Below are 19175 nucleotides of genomic sequence, written 5' to 3' on the forward strand. Positions count from 1 at the left end.
GATGAGAATGTTCAGAATCAAGGAGCTGGGGAAGAGTCTCTTGATTCCCCTTGTTTTGCACATTCTGATTTGGACGTGCTTTCTATGAGTACTTCGGATTCTTTTTTTCACGATTATGGGAATGCGATGGATGTTGCAGGATGTTTTCACTGGTTATCCAGCAGAGAGGTCTAGTGGGGGATCATTCAGTCATCTGGCCAGGCCAAGGCCTCCCCCGATGATACATTGGCTGTGCTTCAAATGGCTATTGCTCATCCAGGACTTGACCAGTCACCTGTCCAATCTGCCCAAATGAAAGTTTTTTTCAGACAGGCCACAGCTACGACTTCTTTTGCCATGCCACCATGTAAAGATTTTATGGCTGAATATTCAAATTCCCTCAGTGGTTCTGGTCCGCCTAGGTGGCACTCAAGGATTGCTTGGATGCTAAATAGAGCACCCTGTTGCAGCCTTGATGGTATCTCCTAACGAGGCTCTGTGAGGGAATGTATGATGACCCAGTGCACAATGTGGTTGTACAGACCCCTTGCTAAAAAATGATACAAGTCTGTTGTCTACAATACTTGTACAGAAAACACAATCTGTCAGTTACTTCTTGCTGCTACCAGTAAGCTAGAACCAGCGAATGTTGATCCTTCTATTTTGCAGTTTCTACAAACTGCGTGACCCACGAGCTGGGTAGTCGTAGAGCCACGTGTCTGGCAGCCCACCGCCAAGTGTGGCTTGCCCATGCATGGCTACCTGAGGACTATAAGAAAACCTTGACAAATCTTCCATTTGTTCCCAGGCATCTTTTTTTCCTAATGTTATGTAACTGTTGGAAAAGAGGGTAAAGCAGTCTGAGGCCACTTGTCAACTGATGCAGGTGCAGCACAACCCTACTTTTAGGATGCTAGCAGTTCAGACCTGACATCACTATGCCACATCGGAGCAACGTTTCCGCCGGCAAGCTACGCCTCAGTCACAGCCCCCTCGAAGACCTTGTGTTACTGAAGATGTTAGAGCCTTTCAGCCGCCTCATCGACCACTGCCAGGAGGACCCCGTCAGCGACCCCCCACGACCACTAAAAGTCACACACATAAAGCCTGAGACACTCAGGCCAGCTGTCGATCGTTTTTCTATAGGACAGTTGGAATACTGGAGGACCAACACAGCAGACACCTAGGTTTTGATGACTCTGATCAGGGGATACACTCCACAGTTTCGATGCCGGCCTCCCAAATTTCCAAGAATTGTTCCTACGATTGTCAGAGATTCAGTTCAGACTATGGCTCTCTCTTGGGAAATTTGTTTACTGTTAGAGAAGAGAGCCATAGAAAAAGTTAATCCCCATGTTCACAGGAAGCCAATAGGTTCTATTTGATATATTTTCTTGTTCCGAAGAAGGATGGTGGTTTCTGCCCAATTGTCGATTTGAGGCATCTGAATTTGTTCCTGAAGATCCTTCCTTTTCGAATGCTGTGCACAGCCGGTGTTCTTCATTCTGTAGAAGCAGACGATTGGTTTGTAAGTGTCGACTTGAAAGATTACTGATCTGATTACTGGCTTCATCTGATTACTTTAGTGAATACTGCTGTCACGATCTCGCCAGCAGATGGCGCTGTGGCGTCGACGTGCACGAACAGTTACAGAGCGTGCGCGTGCAGGAGATTACGTAATGAGGACTGTTTCCTATGGATAAGTGCCTTTGTTTTGGTTTTGTTCTCTTCCTGTTCAGGTATTGGTTGATGTTCGAGGGTGTCTCATTATTGGTCCCAGCTGTCTCTGTTCAAGCTTGATTATGTTTGTTATTTAAAGCCCTTGTGTTGCTGTGTACTTCGCGCAATATTAACTGAATAAATGAATGTATTGGTGAATACGTTAAGTATGCCTAGCGGTCGTGTTTTCGTATCCTGTTCTTGTTCCATGCCTCGAATATAGTTTCATGTTTAACCTCGATTATCTCTTCCACTCTAGACCGTGTCTCCTGTTTATTGACTTCAGTTTGCGAATAAAGACCTTGATCTGCGATTGCTTCTGCTTATAGACTCATTCCGTAACAACTGCATGTTAAAATTAACCAGATTACTAATTACTTTACTTTCATGTTACTATCAAAACCTAACAAACCTACAAAAATACACTATAAAGTGAAACTCAACTTTTTCTGGTCATGTCATACATGACCAGAAAAAGTTGGCTTTATCATAAAACTTACCTTGGCTGTTGTCACTGTTTGTAGAACTACCAGACTGATGAAATATAAAACTTTTCTAACTAGACTTGTTTGGTGTTGCTAGGCAAGTGGAGGCACAGTTAAGCTATTATTGTATAAGTTGCAAAGTACATTATCTTTCCTTATGCTCTGTTCATATCATGTTCACGTAAACTGGAAGTCATATAGACATTTACACACCTTGCTCAGCTCCTGTTCAGCATCAGAGGATGTTATTGTTTCAGTTTTCCCTTTACTGGTTAAAAAAAAATTGGCGTACATCCATTTTTCCTCACACTGACTGTGAGCTAGTGTTTGGCAGAACTGAAAGCTGTCAGCCAATAAGACACAAGTGTTTCCACATATTTTCCTGTAAACCCTGTCTGATTGGTCTCGCCTCCGTTCACTGAAGATATAAAATTACAGACAGTCTTCTTTTATTGATGTTCAGTTCTGCAGTGACAAACCGCTCCAAGTGGAGAATTATTCAGAGCTAAAGAAAAAATCTTCGGAGCAAAACGGGATTTATTTTAAAAATGAATTTTACATAATATTGTTTTCTTAACAATAAATTTGTAACGCAAGTAACGTAATTTTATTGACATCAGTAACTGTAATAAAATTACATACATTTTAAATGTAATGCGTTACATTACTGCATTATCAGAAAAAAAATATTAGATTATAGTGTAGTTACACCCAGCTTTACACGCTCAGGAGCATGTGGGGAACATTTTGCAACTTTTGACTCAATTTTGCCCGGGTGTCTCTTCGCAGTATGAGGTGGTCCTATGACTAATAGGGATGTTAACAGTGGCTGCAATGGTGTTTCCTCTGGGTTTATTCCACCTCAGACCACTCTAGACCCCACCAGACATCGCCTCAACTGATTGTAATTTCTCAGAATTGCATATGAGGCGGTGGAGACAGGTAAAGTTTCTGAGGGCAGGAGTGCCCCTAGGTGTTGTTCTCTCTCGTCAGGAGTTGGTCACAACAGATGTTTCCCTCACAGGGTGGGCGGCAACATGGAAACGGAGGGGTATTTTCGGGCACTGGACACCGACCCAGGCCACAGATCATATCAACCTGCTGGAACTATGGCAAGTTTTCTTAGATCTAAAATATTTCCTGCCGGTTCTGACAGGCTGCCATGTTCTCGTTTGGTCCGACAATACCTCCACAGTGTTCCAGGTCTCTACAACTTGCTCATAAGATCCTGCAGGTCTCTACAGCTTATTCACAAGATCCTGACAACCATGACTCGCTTCACTCGCCCACATTCCAGGAATGTGCAACCAGTCAGCGGATGCTCTTGCCAGGGATAAAGTACATCCAGGCAAATGGAGGCATCATCCAGATGTAGTGCAGGAGATCTGGCTACGACTTGCAAGAGCGGAGGTGGATCTGTTTGCTTCAGAGACGACCTCACACTGTCGCTTATGGTTTGCAAGGATGGAAGTGTCCAGTCCCTAGGGCCAGGATGCACTGTCTCATGAATGGCCGACCTGCCTACTATATGTGTTCCCACCTATCCCAATGTTATGGGAGACATTACACTGGATCTCCCTGTGCAAGCACAGTGTGCTACTCGTGGCACCACAATGGCCAGCCAGACCATGGTTTCCTTTATTCCTTTGAGACTGAGACTACTGACAGGCAATCCATGGGAGCTGCCCCTCAGGAAGGACCTCCTCTCCCAGCTGGCACCCGAATCCATCTTGTCTTCAGCTTTAGGTCTGGCCATTGGGTTAAATCCTTCTCTGTAGCATTGTGACCCTGTGGTTATTCACACCATCTCTAATGCTAGGGCTTTTCCACCTGACAGATTTATGCTTCCCGTTGGAAGCTTTTTTCTGCATGGTGTGAGGAGCGAGGGCTTGATCCTGCAACATGTGATATTCCAAGCGTCTTAAGCTTTCTTCAACATTTACTGGGGGTGGGCAAGGTGGCTTCCATGTTGAAAGTGTATGTTGCTGTGATTTCTGCATATCATATTCCAGTTCATGGATCTTCTCTGGGATCTCACAGTGTTGTCTGCAGTTTTCTGAAAGGTGCTTGCCATCTGAACCTGTCATATCACAGCAAACCAGTGACTACAATTCCCATCCTGCACTGCGGCCTACAAACATGGCCGCCATGGACCACAAATTCCCAGAACACTCATTAATTTTAATCAGGCACACCAGCATCCAATCTCACACACAATCACACCACAGTTTAAAAAAGTCTTTTGAGGCATTCACTCTTTGTGAAGTATTGCATGTAACCTTCATTACGTCCAATACCTTACAGAACCCTGCTCAGAATCCTCACTTTCCTGTGTGGGATTTGCCACTTGTGCTTGCATTCCTTTGCTCATCTCAGTTTGAGCCTTTGCAAAACAGTCCTTGAAGACTGCTTTTTTTGTTGGCTATTGGTTCTGCAAAACGAGTCAGTGAGTTGCACATGCTGTCTGTTTGTGAGTTGTGACTCCAGGGTGGTCCTACGACCCAAAACTTCTTTTCTTCCCAAAGTCCTTCTTCCTCAGTTCATAAACCAGCACATTGAATTGGCCTCTTTTCATGATTCTTCAGGGCCTGACCCAAGTGCCCAACTTTTATGTCCTGTTTGTGCCTTGAAGTGCTATGTAGGCTCTGCTGCTCAATTTAGACAGTCAGACCAGTTATTTGTCTGCTATGGTGGTGTGAAGAAAGGTGCTCCAGTGTTGAAGCAGAGGTTGTCACAATGGATAACGTAGACCATTGCGCTGACTTACAAGGCAGCAAGGAGACCACTGCCCACTGGACTAACTGGACCACTGGAGACTAACTTGCCATTCCACGAGGGCCATCTGATCTTCTTGAGTTGTTTTTAGAGGAGTTTCCTTGAAGGATATCTGCACTGCTGCTAGCTGGGCTTCTCCATGCACGTTTGCTCAGTTTTATAAGGTCAACATTCCTGCTCATCATGCCGTTAGTTCTGCGGTTCTTTAGGAGTGGCCTTAATTTTCATCATGTGGGTGGCATTCCTTGTGACTATAATGATAATGAGTCTTTATTGGTCACACATGCACTACAGCACAGTGAAATTCTTTCCTTCGCATATCCCAGCACGTTAGGAGGTTGGGGCCAGAACACAGGGTCAGCCATGATACAGCTGGAGCAGAAAGGGTTAAGGGCCTTGCTCAAGGACCCAACAATGGCAGCTTGGCAGTGCTGAGGCTTGAACCCCCAACCATCCGATCAGTAACCCAGAGCCTTAACCGCCAAGCCACCACTGCCCCTATGTTGACTATGTTGGTATGTGTCATCCAATAGTGTTACACTGCCTCTGGCGGTCAGTCGGAACGAAACAGAATGCTAATTACACATGTAACTGTGGTTCTGTGAATTCCGGATGAATTCCAGTTCTTAGTTATTACTTAGTTATTGTTGCACACATTAAAACGAGTAATGCATGTTTGGGGTAATGTAGCCTCTTTATTTGCTCACCGTTGTCGTTATGTTCTGCAATTAATTACAAGACATATTAATTGCTAGATAGCATAAAACACACTGTTACAGTGCAGCTCAACACCCTGAGCAGTGATGTTCTTGCTCTGTTACAAAATCAACCAGAACAGTATGTACACAGATTAATACAGAAACAAAACAATACCGTTGTTTTTATGCTTTGTAACCATGCAACGTTTCAACACAGAATACAAAACCAAACAGTCTGAGCCGTACTTCTAACGCTTTTAGCTTTGCATACTTCACACATGCTAACCTTAGCCTATATAGCTCCGTGGCTAAATAGTGAATGCTACAACCAAAAATCTCTTATTACTGGGGCTTACGGCCAACGTTCCCCACGTAACCCATGACTCAGCTAACACACAAAACTCACTATTCCATACGGTTCATATTCAGTTGCTTACCTGCAATTAATTACAAGACATATTAATGGTTAGATAACATAACACACGCTGCGACAGTGCAGCTCAACAAACCGAGCAGTTATGTTAGTGCTCTGTACGTTCGCAGGTGTTTTTTCCCTACCACTGGTCATCAGCGCCCTCTAATGGTATAAGTACCAAATATTCTTTCTGTCTTTCATCACGACTAATATTTCAACGGTAATTGTTCAATATTTATAACAACAAAAATTACAGGCCTCCAGTCTTACTGATTACTGTCAATGCCAATAACCAAAATAATATGGGGGGCTGTCTTCTTATTAACAGTTTCCTCACATTATTACTTCTGTTATTAGAGAACCGGGGTTACGTAAGTAACCTAAGGATCTGCCATGTTTTTGCATCCTTTATCCAAATGAATTTCTGCTTATTAATTTAAGTTTAGACATAGCTTTAATGTATGTTCTTGGTGCTACCTGTGTGAAAAATTGATTGATGACCAGCTTTAGTAAACAGAGGAGTATTCAAACTCGCTGCACCGCGTATCAACTGTGTGACACACATGCACACGAAGTGAAGTATGATTTGTCTGGGCGTTAGATTTCGGTACAACACACTGGACGATTTAAGAGTTCAGCTAACGCAACTTGTTTTTGTCAAACTTTCTCATATTTAAAACATTTGTTCATCCCCTTTTTGTTGTTTCCCTAGAAGCTGATAAAAAGGCAGAAGAAAAAGAAAAAAAAGAAGAAGAAACTAATGTATACTGCAAACTGAACAATCCAACAGAAGATATTTATAATGCTTCAACGTCTACTTCCACTCCTAAACGCAATGAAGGTAATACTTTTACTTATTTAAGCAAAAGCAAAAATACAAGTCAATAAAGAGAACAGAGACTTCATGGGTCAACAGTGCGACACAGATGTCTCTGCCTCTATTTCCGGAGCACGACTCCCCCAAATGAATCTGCTTCAGTCATAGATACTAGCATCCGAGCAATCCTTGAGCACCACCTAGGCAGACCAGAACCAGTGAGGGCATTTGACTATTCAGCCACAAAATCTTTACACTTTGGCATGGCAAAAGAAGTTGCAGCTGTGGCCTGTCTGAAAAACGTTCATTTGGGCTGATTGGACAGGTGACTCGTCAAGTCCTGGATGAGCAATAGCCATTTGAAGCACAGCCAAAGTATCATCGGGGGAGGCCGGGGGAGGCCTGGCCAGATCTAAAGTATTTCCTGCTGGTCCTGACAGGCCGTCATGTTCTTTTTGGTCCGACAATACTAGTTCATATTCCAGGAGTGTGCAACCAGACTGCCGATGCTCTTTTTCCAGGGATAAAGTACATCCAAGCAAATGGAGGCTTCATCCAGATGTAGTGCAGGAGATCTGGCTACGATTTGGAAGCGCGGAGGTGGATCTGTTTTCTTCAAAGACGACCTCTCACTGTCGCGTATGGTTTGCAAGGACAGAAGTGTCCAGTCCCTAGGAGGAGGATGCACTTTCTCATGAATGGCCGACCTACCTACTATATGTGTTCCCACCTATCCCTCTGTTATGGGAGATGTTACACTGGATCTCCCTGTGCAAGCACAGTGTGCTACTCATGGCACCACGATGGCCAGCCAGACCATGGTTTCCTTTATTCCTTTGAGACTGAGACTACTGACAGGCAATCCATGGTAGCTTCCCCTCAAGAAGGACCTCCTCTCCCAGCTGGCACCCAGATCCATCTTGTTTACAAGTTTAGGTCTGGCCATTGGCTTAAATCCTTCTCTGTAGCATTGTGACCCTGTGGTTATTCACACCATCTCTAATGCTAGGGCTTTTCCACACGACAGATTTATGCTTCCCATTGGAAGTTTTTTTCTGCATGGTGTGAGGAGCGAGGGCTTGATCCTGCAACATGTGACATTCCGAGCGTCTTAAGCTTTCTTCAACATTTACTGGAGGTGGGCAAGGTGGCTTCCATGTTGAAAGTGTATGTTGCTGTGATTTCTGCATATCATGTTCCAGTTCATGGATCTTCTCTGGGATCTCACAGTGTTGTCTGCAGTTTTCTGAAGGGTGCATGCCATCTGAACCTGTCATATCACAGCAAACCAGTGACTACATTTCCCATCCTGCACTGCGGCCTACAAACATGGCCGCCATGGACCACAAATTCCCAGAACACTCATTAATTTTAATCAGGCACACCAGCATCCAATCTCACACACAATCACACCACAGTTTAAAAAAGACTTTTGAGGCATTCACTCTTTGCAAAGTATTGAGTGTTATCACCATACCAAGTGTTTGTGCCCTGTTCCTCATTTTGATTCATGTTCTTTGATCTTGTTTCTCGTTCTCAAGTCTTGCCTTGCCTCATTTAAGCCTGTTTGCAGATCGTCTGATCCATTGCCTGTTTTTGACCATGGTATTGTCTCATGATTTGGATTTGTCTGCCTGTCTCTCTTTATTAAAAGCTCTTATCTGCACTTGCATCCGTCCTAACCTCCATTACGTCCAATACGTGACAGAACCCTGCTCAGAATCCTCACTTTCCTGTGTGGGATTTGCCACTTGTGCTTGCATTCCTTTGCTCATCTCAGTTTGAGCCCTTGCAAAACATTGCAAAACAGTCCTTGAAGACTGCTTTTTTTTGTTGGTTACTGGTTCTGCAAAATGAGTCAGTGAGTTGCACGTGCTGTATGTTAGTGAGTTGTGCTTGCATTGGTTGACTCCGAGGTGGTCCTATGACCCAATCCTTCTTTTCTTCCCAAAGTCCTTCTTCCTCAGTTCATAAACAGCATATTAAATTGGCCTCTTTTCATACTTCTTCAGGGCCTGACCCAAGTGCCCAACTTTTGTGTACTGTTCGTGCCTTGAAGTGTTATGTAAGCTCTACAGCTCAATTTAGACAGAAAGGTGCTCCAGTGTCGAAACAGAGGTTGTCACACTGGATAATGGAGACCATTGCTTTGGCTTACAAAGCAGCAGGGAGACCATTGCCCTGGAGACTAACTTGCCATTCCACTAGGGCCATCTCATCTTCTTGGGTTGTTTTTAGATGAGTTTCCTTGGCAGATATCTGCACTGCCGCTACCTGGGCTTCTCCATGCACGTTTGCTCGGTTTTATAAGCTCACCATTCCTGCTTATCATGCCGTTAGTTCTGCGGTTCTTTAGGAGTGGTTCTTTAGGAGGAATTTTCATCAGGTGGGTGGCATTCCTCGTGACTTTGTTGGTATGTGTCATCCAATAGTGTTACACTGCCTCTATCGGTCAGTAGGAAGGAAACAGCATTCTAATTACACATGTAACTGTGGTTCTGTGAATTCTGGATGAATTCCAGTTCTTAGTTATTACTTAGTTATTACTTCTCTTATTAGAGAACTGGGGTTACGTAAATAACCTAAGGAACTGCCATGTTTTTGCACAATTTATCCAAATGAATTTCTGCTTATTAATTTAAGTTTAGACATAGCTTTGATGTATGTTCTTGGTGCTACCTGTGTGAAAAATTGATTGATGACCGGCTATATATATAAACAGAGGAGTGTTCAAACTCGCTGCACCGTGTATCGACTGTGTGACACGCATGCACATGAAGTAGAGTATGATTTGTCTGGAGTTCAGCTAACACCACTGTTTTTGTCAAACTTTCTCATATTTAAGACATTTGTTCATCCCCTTTTTGTTTCCCTAGAAGCTGATAAAAAAGAAAAAGAAAAAAAAGAAGAAGAAACTAATGTATACTGCAAACTGAACAATCCAACAGAAGATATTTATAATGCTTCAACATCTACTTTCACTCCCAAATGCAATGAAGGTAATACCTTTACTTATTTAAGCAAAAGCAAAAATACAAGTCAATAAAGAGACCAGAGACTTCATGGGTCAATAGTGCGACACAGATGTCTCTGCACTTTGACACTCATAGCACTTTAAAAATATAGCTAAAAATATATTAATAGGCTACATAAAAATATAGCATGATATAGTAAAATGGGCATGTTGTTATATAATCAGTCCCTCCAGGATTTTGCGATCGCAGAAATTAACGCAAATTCAAGAAAACTCTGCAATATTCAGAGGACTTTGCAATTTTTCAAAATTACTGTATATTTTCGCAGATTTGGGCCAATACTCCTCATGTGATGTCATCACTAAACACATTCAGCCAAAGCACACGTCAATTCATGTGCGTTGAACATGATTACAGCTAAAAGGTTCCAAAAAACATTACTGCGAAAGGATGTACAAAACAATTTTGTGCAATTGCATTTTCACCACTTCAGGTAGTTTTCTACAAAAAAAAAACAACAATTTTTTTTTTAAAGCCGCAGCAAAATCAAGTGTTTTTGGCCTCAGCAATAACAATCACACTCCGCAAAATCCTGTACAGACTATATATGTACCACTAAAGTACAAAGTGTGATCAACTGCAGAAGATAATGATGCAGAGAAATACAAAATTGAATAAACAAAAGGTTTTAAAAAAAATTAAGGAAACCTAAATAAGTAAAAAAAAAAAAAAAAAAGTTTACAGCATTTTGTATTCTACAAATGTTAATTTGGTAACTGATAAGCTGCTTAGAACAAAATCTCAGCAAATTTCAAAATAGCTCCCAGTTTGTATGTTTTCCTGCTTGTGCCTTTCTTGTGCCTGACTTTTTCATAAAATTTTCTTATATTTAAACCACCTGGTTATCCACTTTTTGTTCCCCTAGAAGCTGAGAAAAAGGCAGAAAAAAAAGAAAAAAAAGAAGAAGGTAATGTGTACTGCAAACTGAAGAATCCAACAGAAGATATTTATAATGCTTCAACGGGTACTTCCACTCCCAAACGCAGTGAAGGTAATTCCTTTACTTTTTTAAGCAAAAACCCTAAAATATCTAAAAAAAGTGGCACAGTTGAAATTTTGTGATATGCATTTAAGTTGTGTATTAAGGTCTAATGAACATGTGAAGCTGGCTATATGTAGGCTGAACTGAAGAAAAATTCAAGAGCCTTGCAAATATCAATTTGTCTCCGACATATAAATTGCAAATTGCAACAAAAAATCTGTATATAAAAACAGTGCGACTGAGATGTCTCTGCCATTTGAAATGTATAGTGCTTCAAATACAGCATGTTATGTGGTGGTATATAAATATTGCTAAACCAAAAAGTGTGATCGTAGCATACACACAGAACTTGAGAAAAGCACTCTCCTCTTCTGCCTACACACTTTTGTTTTGCTGTCAACATTTTATCCCTATGTGTATGTTCCAAAAACACTAAACATCTTTGTAGGCATAAAATCTGCCTTTAAATTCATGTTAAATTCACACTGAAAACAAGATGTGTGACAAACTCTGCAAAAAGTAGGGTTAACTTAAAATGGAATGCACAGAGCATTGTGTTGAGGTTTAGCTATATATTTTTTCACATATAAATTCTAACAACTATTGCAGAAAAATTTAAGAGTAGTTGTAACTGTAGTAACAAGAGTTTGAAAAAAAAGTTGTTTTTTTTAAATGACAGTTTCGGATGTTTTGAATGACAGACTGTAGGATTTGCACATGTAAAACAAAATGTTTCATATAACATTAGCTTGTTCCTATGCACTGAAATGTATAGATTTTGAATGAGAGTTTTAATATATTTCAACCTTTTTTGGTTGCAATAAATGACCAAAATTAAATTTTAATAAATAATAAGTCATAGATAAATGTCCCTTACATGCTATGAATATGTTTTTTAAACTTCACTGATTTTATTAAATGTAATATTAAAAGAAATTTATTAAAGTCTCTAACCATTGGATCTAACAATGTCAAACTATTAATATAAATTTTACATTTCGTTATTTTAAAGAAGCAAAATGTATGAAAATAATTTGATAAATTAGTTGAATTATTTTCTCATATTGAATCAACTTTGTCATTATTTCTTCTTCCCATAAAAGCTAAAAAAGTGAAAGAAAAAGAAAAAGACGAAGAAGGAGAAGAAACTAGTGTGTACTGCAAACTGAAGGATCCATCAGAAAATGTTTATATGGCTGCGATGTCCAGTTCCACTCCAAAACACAATGACGGTAATATAGATCAAATACAAATGTACTTGTTACAGCGAAAGGTTAAATGAAGTAAGAATGTGGCACAACTACACATTATAGTTATGTGATAAGGTCTAATGCATGTAAAAAGGTGGTAACACAGTGCCCTCAACTAATATTGGCACCCTTGGTAAATATGAGCAAAGAAGGCTGTGAAAATTTGTCTTTATTGTTTAACATTTTGAAGTTTTGTTAAATAAATTCACAAAATACTCTGCTCTCATGGATATCAAACATGTAAAATATATGGCACAATTTTCGTCAATACTATGTGCTACCGCCCTTTGCCATCTTAACAGTTTTGGAGTATTCTCCTATAATGCCTTATGAGGTTGGAGAATACATGGCAAGGGATCTGAGACCATTCCTCCATACAGAATCTCTCCAGATCTTTCAAATCCTTGCTGGTGGACTCTCCTCTTCAGTGCACTGCACAAGTTTTCTATGCGTTTCAAGTCAGGGGACTGGGATGGCCATGGCAGGACCTTGATTTTGTGGTCAGTAATCAATTTTTGTGTTGATTTTGATGTATGTTTTGGATCACTGTCCTGCTGGAAGGTCCAACCATGGCCCATTTGAAGCTTTCTGGCAGATGCAGTCAGGTTTTCATTTAATATCTGTTGATATTTGATAGAGCCCATGATGCCATGTATCCTTACAAAATGTCCATGTCCTCTGACAGAAAAACAGCCCCAAAACATTAAAGAGCCACCACCATTTTTAACTATGGGCATGAGGTCCTTTTCCATATGGCAACCTCTCTGTGTGCGCCAAAACCACCTCTGGTGTTTATTGCCAAAAGGCTCTATTTTGGTTTCATCTTACCATAGAACCCTATCCCATTTGAAGTTCCAGTAGTGTCTGGCCAACTGAAGATGCATGAGTTTGTTTTTGGATGAGAGTAGAGCCTTTTTTCTTGAAACCCTTCCAAACAACTTGTGGTGATGTGGGTGACTTTTGATTGTAGTTTTGGAGACTTTCTGACCCCAGGAAATGTTTTGTTCACTCAAACCATCGTCTTCACTGTGTGTTGAGATGATATAGACACACATCCTCTTCCAGGTTGATTCATAACATTTCCAGTTGACTGGAACTTCTTAATTATTGCTCTGATACTGGAAATGGGTATTTTTCTATGTTTTTGTTATTTTCTTATAGCGACTATCCATTTTGTGAAGCTCAAGAACCTTTTGCCGGACATCAGTGGTATATTCATTGATCTTACCCATTGTTATGAATGTCTAAGGGAATTTGGCCTATGTGTTACCTCATATTTATACCCCTGTGAAACAGGAAGTCAAGCTTGAACAATTTCTTGTTCCTAGTCATCCAGGCGTACTAAAAATGTAAAATATATATGGGAATATACTTCAAATATATTTTTCTCATATGAATTCATGGGGGTGCCAGTAATTGTGGCATACATATATTTAACAAAGCAATTTTTTTTTGTATAAACCTGTGTTGTGTTTGCAATTGTTTGTTATCCATGAGAGCAGAGTATTTTTGTCAATTTTTTTTTAACAAAAGATCAAAAGGTTAAACAATAAAGACACATTCTCACAGCCATCTTTGCTCATAGTTACCAAGGGTGCCACTGTTAGTGGAGGTCATAGTATGTAGGATGAATGGGAGACATAAAAAAAAATTATGATCCTTGCAAATGTCCAGTTGTCTCGGATATCTAATTTAAATGATCTAAATCTAATTTAATGTGTCTAGTTTGTGGGCCTCCTCATTCAGACACACTTTTTCAGTTCAGTCCACATTTTGTTACAACTTTGGCAGTATGCTTAGGATCAATGTCCTGCTAGAAGACCCAGTTGTGGCGAAGTTTCTGGCTGATGTCTTGATGTGTTGTTTCAGTATTTCTAGGTAATCCTCCTCTCTTCTTATGCCATCTATTCTCTGAAGCGCACCAGTCTCTTTCCAATAAAACACCCCCTGTACATGATGCAGCCACTCCCATGTTTCACAGCTGGGATGGTGTTGAATAAAAACCTCACCCTTTTTCCTCCTTACATTGTGCTGTTCATTATGGCCAAACAGTTCAATATTTGTTTCATATGACTAGAGACTATTCCTCCAAAATGCTGGTTTTCACTTGGAGTATGGACTTCTTCCTTGTATGCCTTTCAGGCCATGGTAATGTAGAACTTTCTTAATGATGGATGTGGTACCTGATGCCTCCTGTCACGGAACGGGACTGGAGGCGGATGCAGGTGCAGATACATGTAACTCAACAAAACACAGGAAACGCGGTCTTCACAGGAAAACGAGAAACTGGAATCGTAGCATGAAACGAGAGCAGGACATGAAACCAAGACCGCTTAGCATGCTACCTGCATTCATTACATAAACGAAAACACATGAGAACTGAGGTTAATACTCACTCAACATAACTCACATTACAAACAATACAAACTATACAAACTATAATACTGCGCCACGTGCGCAGTAACCGAGGGGTTTAAATAGCCAACATAATCAAACCAAAGCATGGGCACCTGGGGCAAATCAAAGACATACTCAAACTTAACCAAATGCTGAAGCAGGAAGCGAGCGAACCAAAACAAAGTCACGTGTCCAGTCCAAGGCTGTGCCGCAGTGCCATCTGCTGGCGATGGCGTAACAGAACCCCCTGTCAAAGGCACTCCTCCTGGAGTGCCAAACCGCCCCCCCCCCCCAACACCACCCCCTGCAGCATTGGAACGCTGGACACCGCCCCCGGCGTTGCTGGAACACAGGACAGCCAGCTTGGCTGGACAGGGCAGCAGGACAGCCTCCTCGGCCGGGCGGGGCGGCGGGACGGCCTCCTCGGCCAGGCAGGGCGGTGAGATGGCCTCCTCGGCCGAGCAGGGCAGGAGGGCGGCCTCCTCGGCCGGGCAGGGCGGCGGGACGGCCTCCTCGGCCAGACAGCTTCTTCGGTGTACAGGAGCTCTACAGCCAAGACCTCCCCGTAGGCCTCAAGCTGTAGCTCTGAGGTCGCCATGTTGACCTCAGGTGGGAGCTCCACAGCTGAGGCCTCCCTGTAGGCCTCTGGCTGGAGATCTGCTGTCGTCGTTGCCCCCCCCCCAAAAAGTTCTAGGTCAGCCTTCAGTTCCAGGCTGGGCAGCGTGGTGCAATTCCCCTGCAGTGGGAGGCTCCAGGAGTTCGGGTAGCTTTGCTGGCTGCATGGTGTAGTATAATTCCCCTGCAGTGGGAGGCTTCAGGAATGCGGGTAGCTTTGTTGCCTGCGCAGCGCGGCATGGCTCTCCGGCAGCGGGGGCGTGGGAAATTGCGCTGGTGGCAACGTTGCGCATGGGCCGGCTTGCTGCAGCAGCTCCCGTTGTGCTAGCTGGCGATCAGTCTGAGCCAGTGTTTCGTCGATGCACCTACTCCTTTCCCAGAACGCTTGGCCCAACTCGGTGCTCATGTTGATCTGCTGCTTCCGCGTTTGAAGCGCAGTATTCTGTCACAGAACGGGACTGGAGGCGGATGCAGGTGCAGATCAAAGTCTTTATTGTACACGTAACTCAACAAAACACAGGAAACGCGGTCTTCACAGGAAAACAAGAAACTGGAATCGTGGCATGAAACGAGAGCAGGACATGAAATCAAGATCACTTAGTATGCTACCTGCATTCACTACATAAATGAAAACACATGAGACCCGAGGTTAATACTCACTCAACATAACTCACGTTACAAACAATACAAACTATACAAACTATAATACTGCACCACGTGCACAGTAACCGAGGGGTTTAAATAGCCAACATAATCAAACCAAAGCATGGGCACCTGGGGCAAATCAAAGACATACTCAAACTTAACCAAATGCTGAAGCAGGAAGCGAGCGAACCAAAACAAAGTCACGTGTCCAGTCCAAGGCTGTGCCGCGGTGCCATCTGCTGGCGATGGCGTAACACCTCCTTCACCAGTTCCTTTGTGTTTCTTTGTCTTGGGGTTCAGGTGAAGCTTTTGGACCAAAGTTTATTTATCCCTGGGAGTTAATTTTTGCCTCTTTCTGGAACAATGCAGTGTCTTTGTGTCAGAAGATTTTTATATGTGCATACAATTGTTTGTACAGATGCTTGAGGTATCTTCAGTTGCTTGGAAATGGCTCCAAAGGAGGAACTTGACTTGTGGAGGTCCACTTTTTTTTTTCTGAGATCTTGGCTGAGTTGCTTTGATTTTTTTCAGTTAACTCCCAGTTAACTCCTAATTATGACAACTGGCCAATCAGAAACTTCTACAGTCATTACATCAATTTCTTATATTATGTTGTTTCAAATATACAGTCAACATCATGTTATTCTCATCAAGCAGTTTCAGTGCAAGGGCACTGGACATACATTCTAATACATTTTGACAACTCACACGGTATGGATAAACTTCATTAAATCAATCAAAGAAGCCCAATTTCACAGAAAAAATGCACTCAAGCAATAATCTTAAGACTCAGGCTCAGTCTTATAAAACTGTGAATTATCATACTAGCGAATATGCTAAAATTGTGCACCATTCTAAATGGCTTGTTACTTTTTGACAATCATAAAGCAAAGTGTGAAGATCAGAGGGAGTGTGAAGTAACTACTGATATTAATTACACACAAAGACATACTGGCTTAAGTTGTTTCTACACACCATGGGTTGAGCTAACTGTTTACTTCTTCTATGTTTAGATGTTTGCAGGAAAGTTCATCTGTACAAGAGGATTTGTGCTGGTTTCATCATTCTCTCTTCGCTCTTACTGGCTGTGATTTTTGCTCTGGCTGTGAAATGTAAGTAAAGCGTTTGCAGAGGCCTGTTGCATGAAACAAGTTCAAACTCAGAGTTGCAGAGTAAGTTTTCGGTTGACAAAACCAAACAAATTCAACCTGGGTTAATAGGTTTCATGACTCTGGTTATCAACTTTCTCAATCAACCACGTAAAAGCCAGGCATTTACAGCAAACATCCAGTAGCGTTCAACATGGTAAAAAGCAGGTGTGCATGAAGTGCTGTGAAAAAAGTATTTGCTCCATCCTGATTTCTTCTGTTTTTGTGTATAACTCATACTAAATAGTTTTAGATCTTCCAATGAATACAACATAAAACAAAGGCAACCTGAGTTGCAACCATACAATACAGCTTTTATTTTTATTTAATTTTTTTTATTATTATTTTTATAATTAAGCAAAAAAAGTTATCCAACACCTGTCCATCCATCCATCCATCCATCCATCCATCCATCTTCTACCGCTTACTCCTTCTCAGGGTCACGGGGAACCTGGAGCCTATCCCAGGAAGCATCGGGCACAAGGCGGGGTACACCCTGGACAGGGTGCCAGTCCATCGCAGGGCACAATCACATACACATTCACACACCCATTCACACACTATGGACACTTTGGACATGCCAATCAGCCTACCATGCACGTCTTTGGACTGGGGGAGGAAACCGGAGTACCCGGAGGAAACCCCCGCAGCACGGGGAGAACATGCAAACTCCGCACACACATGGCCCTGGCGGGACTCGAACCCCGGATCCTTGAGGTGTGAGGCGGACGTGCTAATCACTAAGCCACCGTGCGCCCCCCAACACCTGTCACCAATGTGAAAAACTAATTGCCCCCTTAAACTTAAAATCTGGTCATGTCACCGTTAGCAAAAATAACTGCAACCAAATGCTTCCGGTAACTGGAGATCAGTCTTTCACTTACTTCTAGGACTAGGATTTACTCCTATGCTTTGGATCATTGTCTTGCTGCATAATCCAGTTGCGCTTGAGTTTCAACTTACAGACTGAAGACCGGACATTGTTGCTTCAGGGTTTTTTGGTAGAGAGGAGAATTTGTGTCCCTCAATTACTGCAAGTTCCCGAGGCCCTGAAGCAGCAAAGCATCCCCACACCATCACATTGTCACCACCATGCTTGACCATAGGTATGATGTTCTTTTTTGATGTTTTGATGAATTGATATTTCTCTCAATTATTGCATGTTGCCAACACCATCACACTTCCAATACCATGCTTGTATGATGTTCATTTTGTGGAATTCTGTGTTTGGTATATACCAGATGTAATGGGACCCATGTCAGCCAAACAGTTCTACTTTAGACTCATCAATCCACAGAACCTTCTCCCAAAGGTTTGAGGATCATCAAGGTATGTTTTGGCAAAATTCAGACAAGCCTTAATGTTCTTCTGGGTTAACAGTGGTTTTCACCTCACCACTCTTCCATGGATGGCATTTTTGCCCGTGTCACCTTTATTGATGCAAGAGAGGCCTGTAGTTCCTTTGATGTTGTCCTTGGCTCTTTTGTGACTTCCTGGATGAGTAGTTGCTGTGCTCTTGGAGGAATTTTGGAAGGTCGGCCACTTCTGGGAAGGTTCACTACTGTGTCGAGTTTTTCCATTTGGAGATAATGGCTCTCACTGTGGTTCTTTGGAGTCCCAGAGATTTTGAAATAGCTTTGTAACCCTTCCCAGACTGGTGTATTTCAATCACCTTCTTCCTCATAATTTCTGAAATTTCTTTCAACTTTGCTGTAGTGTGTTACTGGGTAAGACCTTTTAGCCAACGCCATGCTGTTGAAAAACCCCTATTTAAGTGTTGATTTGATTGAACAGGGTTTGCAGTAATCAGGCCTTGTTGCGTCTACTCCAGCTGAACAACATTATGGATGCAGTTTCATAGATTTGGGGAATTAGTAACTATGTGGGCAAATACATTTTCATACAGGCCCAGTTGGTATTGGATCAATTTTTTGCTTCAATAAATATCATTAAAAACAGTATTTTGTGTTTACTCAGGTTGCCTTTGTTTTTCTTAGATTTTTTTCATTTCTGAAAAAATCAGTATGATACACACAAAAACAGAAGAAATCAGGATGGTGCAAATACTTTTTCATAGCACTGTACTTTTTGGTTGAAGAGCAAGAAATTATTATGTGGAAATATGATGAATATAAACCTATACTACCCACAAAAAGCAACACCACTGCAACCTCCAAAGCTAGGGAGAATTGCTGGTTGAACATTGCTGATTGTG

At 42.0% G+C, this 19175-nt stretch overlaps 1 protein-coding gene across 4 annotated transcripts in view; it reads left to right on the forward strand.

Moving 5' to 3' along the window:
* LOC128608191 (killer cell lectin-like receptor subfamily B member 1B allele B) overlaps positions 1–19175 on the forward strand; it is a 38655-nt gene that overhangs the window by 7567 nt on the left and 11913 nt on the right. The window contains exons 2-6 of one of the 4 annotated variants that reach the window (XM_053625754.1): positions 6787–6912; positions 9765–9887; positions 10789–10914; positions 12009–12137; positions 16826–16924. In XM_053625754.1, coding sequence (XP_053481729.1) covers positions 6787–6912; positions 9765–9887; positions 10789–10914; positions 12009–12137; positions 16826–16924 — 603 coding nt within the window. Of the gene's footprint in view, positions 1–6783; positions 6913–9764; positions 9888–10788; positions 10915–12008; positions 12138–16825; positions 16925–19175 lie in introns of all 4 variants that reach the window. The other 3 variants (XM_053625745.1, XM_053625764.1, XM_053625736.1) reach the window with 3 other exon arrangements.

The sequence above is a fragment of the Ictalurus furcatus genome, chromosome 1 (genome assembly GCF_023375685.1).
Source record: "Ictalurus furcatus strain D&B chromosome 1, Billie_1.0, whole genome shotgun sequence".
Taxonomy (NCBI): domain Eukaryota; kingdom Metazoa; phylum Chordata; class Actinopteri; order Siluriformes; family Ictaluridae; genus Ictalurus; species Ictalurus furcatus.